A 12,922-nucleotide genomic window follows, 5' to 3' on the forward strand; every position below is an offset into this window, starting at 1 on the left:
GCTGTGGAATTAAGGGAAAGTGCTCTAGCGCTCCTTGGCTTATAGCTTGAGCCACTGCAGGCATGTGCCTGCATGTCTGGGATGTCTGTTGGGTTACCAAACTGATTTAGCCTAGCCAGGTCAGATTAACTTGCAAAGATTGAATCAATTCAGGCTCAGGCTTTTTGAACATCTGTCCCTAGCCTAGGATTTTAGCAACCCAGAAACTGACCAGCTGCCCTACTTTTGGGGTATCTAATGTTGAAAGTAAGGGGAACAATAGATGACATTGGCTAGCTCCTGCCATTCTAATAGCAGCTCTTTGACATCTACTTTGATGTTTCTGGCCCACTTAAACCCAGTATACTTAATTAAAAACTTGACAATAGGGCTAAAAAGTACTGTGCAATTAAGTGATTCATGGATGTACAGAAAACATTTATTACAACATAAGCAATAAGGAATAAATTCTAGTTGGCATCTAGGAGGATATTCAGTTAGGAGAATTGTGCTCAGTATGCATGTAGTTGGAGTACATAGTATCTTGAATTTTGACACGGTTACAAGATATACATTAAGTAGAATCTGAAAGAAGACTGATTCTTCTTTTCTCTATTTTTAGATAGGAACAGAAACTATGTTGTTTCATAGATCCATAGACATTAGGGCTGGAAGGGACTTTGGATGATCGTTGAGTTCAGCCCCCTGCCCCAGGGGCAGAAAGTCAGCTGAGGTCATAGGATCCCAACAAGACAAACGTCCAACCATCTCTTAAAGGAGTCCAGAGTAGCTGCTTGCACCACCTGTCTGTTCCAGGCCTTGGGGGCTCGAACTGTAAAGAAGTTCTTTGTTATGTCCAGCCTGAAACAGTCGTGGAGAAGTTTGTGACCGTTTGACTGTCTCGTCCCATGGGGCGCTCTGGTGAAAAGGCGTTCCCCCAGATCCTGATGTTACATCCCTTACATACTTATAGGCAGCCACCAGGTTCCACCTGAGCCTGTGGGGTTTTTTTTCAGGTTGAAGAGTCCCATAGCTCTCAGGCTCTCATCATAAGGCCTGTTTTCCTGCCCTCTGATCATGTGCGTGGCTCTCCTCTGGACTCTCTCAAGCTTTTCCACATCCTTTTTGAATTGTGGAGCCCAGAACTGGATGCAGTGCTCCAGCTGTGGCCTCACCTAGGCAGAGTACAGCAGGAGGATGACATCCTGGGATTTGCTAGAGAAGCATTTATAGATGCAAGCCAGAATTTTGCTAGCTTTGCCAGCTGCAACATCTGTTGGTGGCTTATATTCATCTTGTGACCAGTCGTGACCCCCAAGTCCCTTTTGGCCGTGGTGCTAGCAAGTGTAGCAATGCCAAACCTATAAGCATGCTGTGGGTTTTCTTCCCAAGGTGGAGTACCTTACATGTTTTGGCGTTGAAAGCCATCAGGTTTTCGTCCGCTCATTTTCTGAGCCTGTCAAGCCATTTCTGAGCCTGTTGCTCCAGATGAGAGATTATTAATCTCATGGTAGGGAAGAATGTATTCATTCTGTGTTAAAAACAAAACCTTGTGGATCATAATTTGCTTCTTTATGGTAAGGGTAACTAAGCAAAAAAATCCCTTACAATGCCTTGGTCAATTAAGCGAACAATATCTTTGAAGGTAACATACATTGTTTTGAAAACAGGAATTTTGAGGGCTCTTTTCTGAGATTCATGCTGATTCCTATGTCAAATCAGGATCATCTATTTTTTTTGTATAAATCCCAAGAGTAGTTAGGTATGGAGAATTTCTCTCAGGTGGAAAGAAATAAGCTGCTTTCCTTAAAATGACTGAAGTCAATTATGTTTAACTTTTATCTATTCCAGGAATCTTTTCCCTATAAATTAATAGTCTGTCAAAGTCAGTACTAGGTTTATCTTTAACATCTGCCTCTGTCATCACTCTCTCCCACCGTTTACTGATACTTTTTTTTTTTCAGCTTGGAATTGTATCACAGAGGTTTAAAATTGTTTTGTCTTTTTTTGTTTCTGTGTTGCATGAAAGACCTATCCAGATAGATGCATTATATCAGGGCGGGGGGAGGGAGCTGACTGCAAGCTATATGCTATTAATTGTGCAAAATAAACAAAATGGTAAGAATTTTTTTCTCTAACATTTTTTTGAGCTATAGCAGTAGGTGGTAAATGGTAGGCTGCCATAGTAAGTAAAACACTTTTGGACTGAAGCGTTTTGAAATTTGATGTTCCTTTATAATTTTAGAAATACTATTAATAAAAGGGTTTATTTTTATAGTTATACCTACTCTTATTTCAATTTCTTTTATGTATGAGTTCCTAAAAAGCACAGTTATAGGACATTCTGTTACGAAAAGTAGGTTCTCCATATGAAGTTGGTTTGAATGAGTAGTTGTAATCTATATGTAAAACATTAGTGGAATTCTAGTGGTTTTCTATGTTTTACTGAAGCATAATAAGATATTTAATGAAATGAACGTTTTACTTTGATGTACTGTTTGGAACAGTATATGTGTGTGTGTACAGTCTGCCTGTAACATCCACTTCACTTGCTTACTGGCCATCATGACATGACTAGACTTAGTATGATCAATGCACATTTCAGCATTCAGACTTTACACAGATTAATGTTTAAATTTGCTTTCAATGATTTGTCTTAACTTTAGATCAGCAGTGTAAAAAGAAACCATCCTTTCTGTTAAGCAGATGTCAGGATTGCACGCTGGCGAACACACCTCTTATACTATCTGTAGTTCTGGTCATCCCATCTTAGAAAGAACATACTAGAATTAGAAAAGATATGGAGAGGGAGAACAGAGTATCTGGGCTATGGATCAGCTTCCATACAAGGAGAAACTAAAAAGGCTGGGATAATTCTGTAGCAACTGCTGAGAAGAAATACAAAGCAAGTCTTTGAAAACGTGAATAGTATAGAAATAATAATATCTCACAGTTAAAAAAACAAGGTGTATCCAGTAAGGTTTAGGCAGCAGATCTGAAACAAAGTACCTTTCTACCCATTGTGTAGGGACTACCTAAATCCCAGCACAAATGCACTGTGCAGTGGCTTTTTTAATCTTGATCTTGCTGTGCTCCCCCTTTGTCCCCAAGGTTTTTAAATATACTGCAGTTTTTGCTTCCTGTTATTGATTGGCTGAGAGACCTTGGCAGCCCTGCTGGCTGTTGCTAATTGGCCGGGAGGCAAAAACTGTGGCATATTTAAAAGCATGGTTTTGCCTTCTGGCTGATCAGTGAGGACTGGTGGGGTCAATGGGGCCTTGCACCAGTGGGGAGCAGGGAGGCACATGGCAAAAAGAGCAAGATTAAAGGAGCTGCTGCACAGTGCACTTCCACCACAATTTGGGTAGGTCCCTACCAGTGCATAACTTGACATGTGGAACTCATTGCCACAGGACGTTTTGGAGTTCAAATGTGTAAATAGTTGTGTTCAAGAAGTATGAGACTAACCTGGGGCACATGACTTATGAGGAGAGGCTGAAGGAATTGGGCTTTTTTTAATCTAGAGAAGAGAAGACTCAGGGGTTTTAATTAGCAGCGTTCAGCAATTTGAAGGGTGGATCCAAACATGATGGATCAAGACTGCTGTCAGTGGTACCAGATGACAGGACAAGGAGCAATGGTCTCAAGTTGCAGCAAGGGAAGTTTAGGTTAGATATTGGGAAAGCTTTCTCACTAGGAGGGTAGTAAAACAGTGAAACAGGTTATCCAGAGAGGTTATGGAACCTCCTTCCTTAGAGGTTTTTAAGACCTGTCTAGACAAAAACGTGGATGTAATAATCTAGTTGGGGGTGGTCCTGCTTTGAGCAGGGGGTTGGACTAGATAACCTCTTCCAACCCTAACTTTCTATGATTCTATGAGAGAGTTTGTTTTTGAAGATAAGCCCACTGGGGAGCCATGAAACAACAGTTAAGGTTGTAACCTACATATAATGACTGGGAGGGTAACATGGGGATGGATCGAACTATCCTGGGATTCTGGGCTAGATGTACTTTTTTGGCTCACTCAAAAGGTGGTTCTTATGTTATGCTTTGGTTATTATAGCTGGTATATCTATAAATATTGTCATATGTAATGCTTCGTTGATTTTGTTAGATCTTGTTTCCTTTTTTGCAGTTTCCCAATACCCATGCTTCACTATCATGTTTGTAACTTACTGTTATTTAATGCTTAAAAGTCATAGTAAATTTGTCATTATTCAGAGAGAAATATTTGGGACTTTGAGCTAGTAACTATTGGAGTTGAGGATGGTATAAAATTAAAATAAACCTTTTTATTATGAAAAATAACTTCTGGATCAAAGGTCTGTGGTTTTTAATGTATTTGTTAAAATCTGTCTGCCTATCTTTATTTAAAAAAAAAAAAAAACTCATTAATGAATGAATAGTTCTCTCACCTGTGCATTGGCACCATGTAGGGGGTGCATGTGCACCCCCTGAGATTGGCTGCTGCTGGCAGCACCTGGAGGCAGTCGCCACTCGCCACACTGCCCCCCCCCCCACACCACCGCAGCCACCTACAGAAGCTCCCTACTCACTGCCACCATGCCCCTGCTGCCGCCATCTGTAGGCAGTTGCCATGCTCCCCCAGTCTCAGGAGGTACACGGTATTCATGCACTTGTGGCTTATACTGGGTATAGTAATTAGCACACCATTCAAGCGGTAATAAGATTACTCCATAATAGTAGCAGTTGGAGAGACTCCTTGTTAGTAGATAATTTAATTTTTATTACATCTTGTAGTTAAAAGTAACAGCACCAAAAGTCACGAAAGACGAAAATTAATCCCCAATGCAATATTATATCTGCCACCTTCTACATACAAGTAGAATTATATGCACGTTACTTGTTAGCTTGTGGTTGCTGTGTTGATGATATAACATATTTTCTGACCCTTTGCTAACGTCAAAGTTTAGGCTTAATTGTTTGTCTTTTGTTTCATTTCAAGCTAAAGAGGAAAATGGAGAACTCTGACCTCTCTATCTTTCCCAGGCCTTCTTCCTTAAACCCATTTTGTATTCCAGTGACCCATTACTTGAGCTGACAAAAATCTGTTTAATGGCTTCTGTGAACACTTGTTTGCTGCTTTTTCATGAAAAGTTGAGTTATGTCAAGCAGAATTCTGTTACTTTGTATTTCGACTTGTTTCATAAACTTTGCAGAGAGCACTATATTCCAATTGACCACACTTTACTTCTACTGGCAATTTCTTGAAAACACTGATTCTTAGTTACTTTAGGTCAGCATTCCCCAGCTGGCGTGTTGTTGGTCATGTCCAGGTGTGCTGCGGCACTTTGGGCTGGAGCCACGCCCCCAGCCAGGCAGAGGGCGTGGCTCCAGCCAGCAATTCAAGCGCTGCACCACCCACTTCTGACTGGTCTGCATTTGGCCGTGTGCCCGCCCCCCCCCCGGCTCTCTGTTCAGTCCGTGTGCTGTGGTGTGGGAGAGGCCATGTAAGTGTGCCGTGTGGTGAAAAAGGTTGGGAAACGCTGCTTTAGGTGTTCTCAGAATTTTTCATACCTGTCCTGAAACTAAAAGGAACTTTAAATTTAACAGTCTGAGCCCACTGAGTTATCCATTCAAGGGGGAAAAATGTTTTCTACCACCAAGGAAAAATGCATTAATTTCAGACGGTTCAATTTAGCTGTTCTGAATGAGCCGAGGACGGGAGAGGTAAGGCTGCTGTTGTATGGAGCTCCTATGAGTTAATGTGGATGGCTGCCTGACCGTTAGCTTCGTTGTGGTCTCTAAATACTACCCTTTTTCCTGTTGGTCATGAAGGAGATGAGGAGTGGGCTGGGTTGTACTTTTCTCACTGCTCCTGCCTATGGTCAAGGAACAGGTTTCAGAAGGCGAGGATTTGGTCTCAAAAAAGGCATCAAGTGTGGCGAGTTTGGGGAAGTGGAAAGCTGAGGGAACATTTTACTTGTATTTTATTTCATCATCATCAATCTACTATTATTCTCTTATTTCATATAATATTTTACTTCTCCCTTACACCCCATTACAATCCCTCTGTTCAGCCAAGAGCAGCTTTGAATATCATCAATACTCTTTGAGTACACTTGGCGAACATGCACGGGAGGTCATTCTTGGCAGTTCCTTGCCCCAGCTCTGGAATTCTCTCCCTCCTTGAGGCCCACTGGAGTCCCAAGCTTGGATGTCTTTTGGAAGCACTGTAAGACCTTCCTGTTTTAAGAAGCATTTAGCAAACAAAGCTAGGCCAGGGGATTGCTTTAGGGATCCGTGGCTTCTAGTGATATTCTGGTACCTCTCTTAAGTTTCTTTGTTCTATTTTCTCACTTTTTTTCATAATGCTCCTGTTTTATAAGTTGTTTTGTTTTCTTACTGTAAGCTGCCCTGAGGTTTTGATGAGAAGGGCAACATATAAATCACACAAATAAATAAGGTGGTGTTTGTGTTTGAGCTGAGATAATATTTTTGGTGTGCTGGAATTATACGTGTTTAAAAATTGTTCAGTAAAAGCACTCCACAGTAATGTGGAATTTTTAAGGCTTTTTTTAGACTGAACTTAAGTCGACTGTTGTGGTTGTGTGAAAGCACTAGGGCAGTGGTTGGCAACCTTTTCTGGTTGCAGGCTGGAGTGATCCAGTTTGGATCAGGGTGGGTGGCTGGGCAGTAGAACTTGGCCACCCTGTTGCTTTGCCCTGTGGCAGCATAGAGAGAGCACCTGTGGCAGAGGCCCCCTGCTGCCAAATGCCACTGGATCCAGTGGTTCTGTGGGCCAGCCTTGGCTTGGTGGCCACTGATTGCTGACTCTTGTGCTAGGATATCGTTGCCTAGGGTATTTTAAAGAACTCAAATATGTTTGTGAGTTTGTGTTATATGGTTGAGACCATACAACATTAATGTTGTTTTGCTCTGGTCCTCTCTCTATCATCTAAATAGAGCAATGTTCAATATTCATAAATCAGAACAAGTTCAACAGAAGCCGGTCTATGTTAAGGTAATGTAAGAATGATGTTGTAGCTGTGATTGGTCCACAAATTGTGCTGGCAGCAAGGATTACTTAAAGGGTGATATCTTGTCTAACTTTATCCCACCTACATAGTTGGTCCCATAAAAGATACCACCCTAAGAAATCCTTGCCTCTCTCAGTATTCTTAAGGACAAGAAGTTACGCACAAACTGGTTTCAGTGATCAGGAACCAGTTTAAATCTGTAACAAAGCATAAGTTTAGTGCAAGTAAACCAGTTTCAAAATGGCTGAAACTGGTTTAAGATAAACCTGGTTGAATGTAGTATCAGACTTAACTGGTTTGACCCAAATCAAATTTCTGTCCCAGATCCTTTCCTGGTTTAAGCTGAGTTAAATCTGAGTCCCCCAACATGTTTTTTCAGCCCTGGACTGGACTGTCTGCTCCAATGGAACAGGGCTGGCCCCACCCGCAGCTGCCAGCAGGGACTTTTCCATCCCCAGCAGCCAGAAGTAGGGTGGATTCCCCTGCCTTGCCCCCACCTCTGATGGGGAATTGACCCAGGTCCCAGCTGGGGCAGGGGAGCAAAGCCTCCACTGCAGGCTTCTCCCCTCCAGGCACGGGGTGTATGTTTTCATCCCCTCCCCTTCCCCACAGGACGTGGTGCGGGCCACACTCGCCAAGAGCCCTGTGGTTCAGGACAGTCTGAGATGAGGGAGCTGCAGCACGGGACCCCTGACAGGAGCTGCTTCCCCCATCCACCTCCAGGCACACCCTGGCTGGTGTCCATGCAGACCAGGGTGGGGGTTTATACCACTCCGCAATCACACTCAAGCCTGCCTTGGCTTGGCCATGCCCCCCCGCCGCTTAGTTTCCCTCCAGTGGAGGGCTTGTTCTAGGGCCCCCTGGCTTCTGGCCTGAGCCACTGCAGGCATGCACCTGCCTTTCTGGAGTCAAAAGTAGATGTTGATCCACTTACGAATCAGTTCAATCTATGCAGGTTAGAGTTACCTGCAAAGATTGAATGCCTCCTTGTGTCCGTTCCCTACCCCCCGGGTCTGGAAATTTTGGCGAAACGGTAACGGTGGTAGCTTCAGTTGCCACTCTGTGGCTGCCACGTTCCCAGACCCATGGGGAATCCTACAGGCCAGATTGAATGTGGTACCTGGCTGAGCCGAGACAGCACGGGGCCCAATCCCAGAGCATGGACCATCCCTTTGCCACTCATTTGGCCCACAGGATTAAATGATAGAGTGCCACCATGATAGGTGATCTAATGTGAAATCAACTATTAGACTTGAAAGATTGAATTTGCACTGTGCTGTGCTAAGGAATTTACTGCCTTGCATTATGAAGCCTGATGCTTAAATACTTTCCAGTAAAGGTTTAACTAAAGACCTTGTGTATAGCATTGGTGTGTGCCTTTTGGTTGTACTTTAAGTGAGGGTGGGCATTTATAAACCCATAATGAGTGGCTGAATTAAGTTTGAAGCTTATTTGCAGAGGACCTCCAAAGAATATTTTAGGCTTGTATCACTACATTATTTAAATCGTAAATTAAAAGAAGTTGTCTTCATTATAGCGTTAGTCAGATTCCTTATTTATCTCTAAGTTCAATACCAAGTTCAATTTGTTTTAGGTTCAAAATCAATTTAACTCTTTAAGCTCAGTATCAGGAGTCAGTTTGGCTCAGTGCCTGGTAATACTTAACTATCAGAAACCTAGTCTGAGTTATTTCAGCCATGAAGTGACATAAAAATATGGAAAGCAGGGAGGGTTGAAGTGCCCAATTCATTTTACTACCAAATATTAATAAACTCTGCATATGCTAGATTCTTTACATTAAAATGCCACAAAAAATGTTGGAGTCGCTATCAGAGCAACTTTGGTTGTGCACCAAAAAAAATCCTTTTGAAGTTCAAAGTCAATAGAGTTGATGTAAAATCTAAAAAGAGCTGTATATCTTGAGCTGGGATTTTATTATTTCTCTTGCACTGTTGGCAGCCAAATTCCTGAGCATTGTGCTAGCTTTCATGCGAGCTAAAAATGGAAACTAATTAGCCTGTTTTCATTGCTCTTCCTGGATAAGATGCAAGAAAAGATTTATTTTTACATATAATATTTTTAATATTTAAGATATGCAGGCAAACTGAATCTATAGGAAGGACTAAATATAAGTAAAACTTAATTGAACATAAGAAAACTGCAGATCTGTGCAGTAGAGTAGGGTCAAAAGGAAAGCATTTAACCAGCCACATCATAGATGACTTGCAAATGGTTCAATTCAGGTGTAACTTTGGGGCCCTGGCAGACATTGCAATTATGGTGCTGTTTAACATGTAAGTGCACCATAAATTATAACGTGCTGTGCACTTGCATTTTTATAGCTGGTTTAAATTGCACCTTAAATTGAACATATGGTGTGGCAGGTACCTGTTAGAGCTGGGGCTACCCCATTTGGATCCAACTCGCAGCTGATGGGAGACGCATGGAATGATTATCCATGCCCTATTGTTATATTTTTATTTAGTTGCTGCTCCTGTGTTTTGCAAACTGTGCATTTTGTTCCCCATTAGTCCTGTTTACACTGTGCAACTGAATAACCAGATCCTTTTCCTTGTGTTAACTAGTAACAATTTACATAGGAAGATAAAACAGTATTTCAGACTGTCCTTATGCTTGGGAGACTTCCTATTTCTTCCATGGTTAGACCTGTTTTGATCTACCAGTAGTTAGCATTGCTGTGAGCCCTAGACGTGGGTCAGCATCTTGTACACCTAATGTAGTAGACTTGTTCTGTGGAAGTTCAGATAAATGTTCTGGAAACATTTGTGATGGGAGAGCTGAACCAGTTTTAGATACAGTAAGATTTTTTTCTTTCTTTGAAGAATGTCTCAAGTGCAAAAGAGCATTTCTGTGGAAGAGCATATAAAAAGAAGTTCCAGAAAATAGAACTTTGTAACCTCACAGGAGGGACTTGAAGACTAAAAATATTACTTAAAGTATTGAATACTTTTTAAAGTAATTGAATACTGTCATTTTTCATTGTGTTTAAAAAGTTTCTTAACTTGAGAGATGTGCAGTCAGAAATTTTTATTTCTCTATGTCTGCATTTAACAATAATGTTTCTGTTCTTTTTAACAGAGGTTGCTGAACTTGAAGCTAATTTACCTTGTAAGTATGGCTTTCAATATCATGCACTTTGATAGGGAGAAACTTAGGGGCATGGAAATTGATTTGATTGTTTTCTGAATTATGAACATATTTTATGTTGCATTTTTATAGGTGCTGCTGCAAGACAGCAGTATGTTTTTTAAACATTCACTCCGTTGGTAGCAGGCAGCCTTGTTCATGGTGTTCTCATTCAGAGTATGTATTAGCTTCCCTTGGAGACAGTGGTAGCTGTTCTTAATTAAATAATAATACTTCATATTGAAGGGGATGGGGCCCATTTTTGTACATTCCCAATAACTTACAAGGGGATGAAGTTTTTTCTATTACTGTGTCAGAAGGTTTTTTCCTCCCTTCTTTCCCTAGTAATTCCAAAGTAAAACAGCTATTGAAATAAGGAATAAAGGAAAGTGATCCATTTAATAAATATCTAGAACACACATTGAACAAATCTAAGTTATTTACTTTCATATTGGTAACTTGACACTTGCTAGAGTGGAGTATTAGGGATAGTGAAAAAAAAAAAAAATTAAACAAAAAACAAAAGCCCAGAAATGAGAATGCACAGTAACTTGTGTTCCTAAAGGAGAAAATGTTTTTCACAATGGAGCCTGTTGCTAAAACAGAAAATTGCCGTCTTAAATTGGCAGGGAGAAAATGCTACTGCAAAATGTCAACTGATATTTTACATGCAGAGTTAAGTAATTTGCTTCTGCAATCCAGCAACAACTAAAACTTTGTTGTCATAAGCATCTGTCAGTTTGAGAGGAAAAACATTTTTCTGAATGGATGATAGGATTTTTTAGGGTGGGGTGGGGTTTAAGCTTTGATTTGTCTGAGAATGGGTGTTGGCAATGAATCTAGTATAGCTGTTGCTGGACACTTTCTTTATAAACATGTGCAAGGATAGTAATGAGAATCATTTTAGAAGCCATAACCTCAATAAGCACTCAATACTGTGCCAGTGAGCACACAACTTGGGGACAGATTTAACTTAGGGAAGCTTGCTAAAAATGTCTGTCAGCCATGTAATGGGTTTTAGTGGTGCTTTCCAGGCCCTCTGACTTTTCATATCTTGTTGTAATGCTTCTGAATCTGGACCTTTTCAGGGTAAAAACTGATGTTTTGTTGGTGTAGAAGGAAGAATATTTTTTTTGCAAATTAAAAGGGAAGGTGAAGGTGAGAGAGAGGACAAGGATGGACAATGAAAAAGAGAGAGAGCCTGCTAATATCGGTCTGTTAGACTTGCCCTGGTTAGTTTCGTTCTTACCTAAATATCACAAGTGATTTTTATTTTGTGCAAGACTGTTCAACCTTTAATGAAAACACTTTTCTAACATGAAAACTTTTTGCAAGTTGACAAATAATGAATACTGTAAAAGTAACGACAGCAATAGCAACCACAAAAAAACCCTCCTAACACCTGGCTTGGTCTGATTTCAACGTCTTGGGTCTTGTCTGTGTCTCTGTCATTAACAAACTTTAAACGGGGTGGATGGGTGAAAAACTCACAGACCCTTGGCTCATTCCAACCAATGTGAGAAGTTTTTGTTATTAATTGACCAAGCAAGATTAGTAGCAGAGCATAACCTTGTGGGACAGGTCTTGACTACCACGAAGTGAAGCAGGCTCTTAGTCTCCATCAGCCGGGGACTCTCCCAGTGATTCTGTGGGTGTCTTGTAAGGGTCTCCAAATTCCACCCCCCCCAACCAATGTCTAGTATTTACGCATGGCTGGTAAGCATAATTTCAACATTTTAATACTTTAATCCCTGATTTGGTTTTATTTAAATATCTTTGTTTCACAAAGTGTCAGTTACTTAAGATTTATACCCTTGAGAGAACAAAAGGGAGGCTTCCTTATGTTTCTTCCGTCTTATCCTGGAATGCTGTTTTAACTCTGGCCTGTTTATGGGTTGACAAGGTTGCTTTGTTTTTCCAAAGACCTTTTTACCCTGTGTTCTGTGTGGTATCTAAGAAGGCATACAGATGCTTTCCTCTGCTATGTTAACTAAGCCAGCTTGTTACATCTGCAAGGCTTCATGTTTCGGTCACTCAGACGGAGGCTTCTGGGGCCCCTGTCTCTTAGCCATTGTCTGTCTCAGGCCTCTTGAAAATGGTCAAATCTGGCAATAGCACTTGGCATTGCCTTACAGTGTGTAGCGCTCATACTTGGGCAATTATTCAGCTTAAATACTGCTTAGTTTTAAATAAATAACAAGTAGTAATGTACATCACAAAATATCACTTTGGTATTTCAATCTGGAATCAAATATAATGATCCTCTCCCATTCCCACTGTGCACCTAATTCAGGGTAATATTGAATGTCTCATTCATATTTATATGCCTGGTTGTGAAATGAGTCTTTTTAGCCACCAAATACATTTCAGTGTCAAAATAAAATACTTAATTGTTTTAGTATGTAGTAAAAAAATGATCATTAGTAACATTAGATAGTCCATTTAACTTGCTCTGATTTCAATACTCTGGATGAAATGTTTATTTATTTTTTTTTTGTTTAAAGAATGCTTTGATTGTAGATACAGATTTGAGCTGAAGAAATATTCTTGTATCAAAACTGGACCTATATTTCCAGAGAGCTTAGTATGTTTTAACTTCTCAGACAAAAGTAAGAGGAGCCAGTTTGACAGACTTGAGAAATGACCACAAGATTTGGTGAGGGCAGGTGCAGTGCACATTTTTCTAATGCCCTTTGGCCAGTGTGTGCTTCCTCTGTAACCAACAAATACTACTCCTGGGGACGAAAAAAGGGGAGACTTGTGGCTGGGGATCTGCTTGGAGCATCTAATATCAG

The 12,922-nt window shown here is 40.8% G+C and overlaps 1 protein-coding gene across 3 annotated transcripts in view; it reads left to right on the top strand.

Moving 5' to 3' along the window:
* UBE2F (ubiquitin conjugating enzyme E2 F (putative)) overlaps nt 1–12,922 on the top strand; it is a 152,189-nt gene that overhangs the window by 22,004 nt on the left and 117,263 nt on the right. For 2 of the 3 annotated variants that reach the window (XM_019523317.1, XM_019523315.1), the window contains exon 3: nt 10,080–10,109. The exons of the other annotated variant lie outside the window; for it this stretch is intronic. In XM_019523317.1, the coding sequence (XP_019378862.1) occupies nt 10,080–10,109 (30 nt within the window). The remainder of the gene's footprint in view (nt 1–10,079; nt 10,110–12,922) is intronic. 3 annotated transcript variants of the gene reach the window in all.

This window comes from Gavialis gangeticus, unplaced genomic scaffold (genome assembly GCF_001723915.1).
Source record: "Gavialis gangeticus isolate Ggan-Ray unplaced genomic scaffold, GavGan_comp1, whole genome shotgun sequence".
Lineage (NCBI taxonomy): Eukaryota > Metazoa > Chordata > Crocodylia > Gavialidae > Gavialis > Gavialis gangeticus.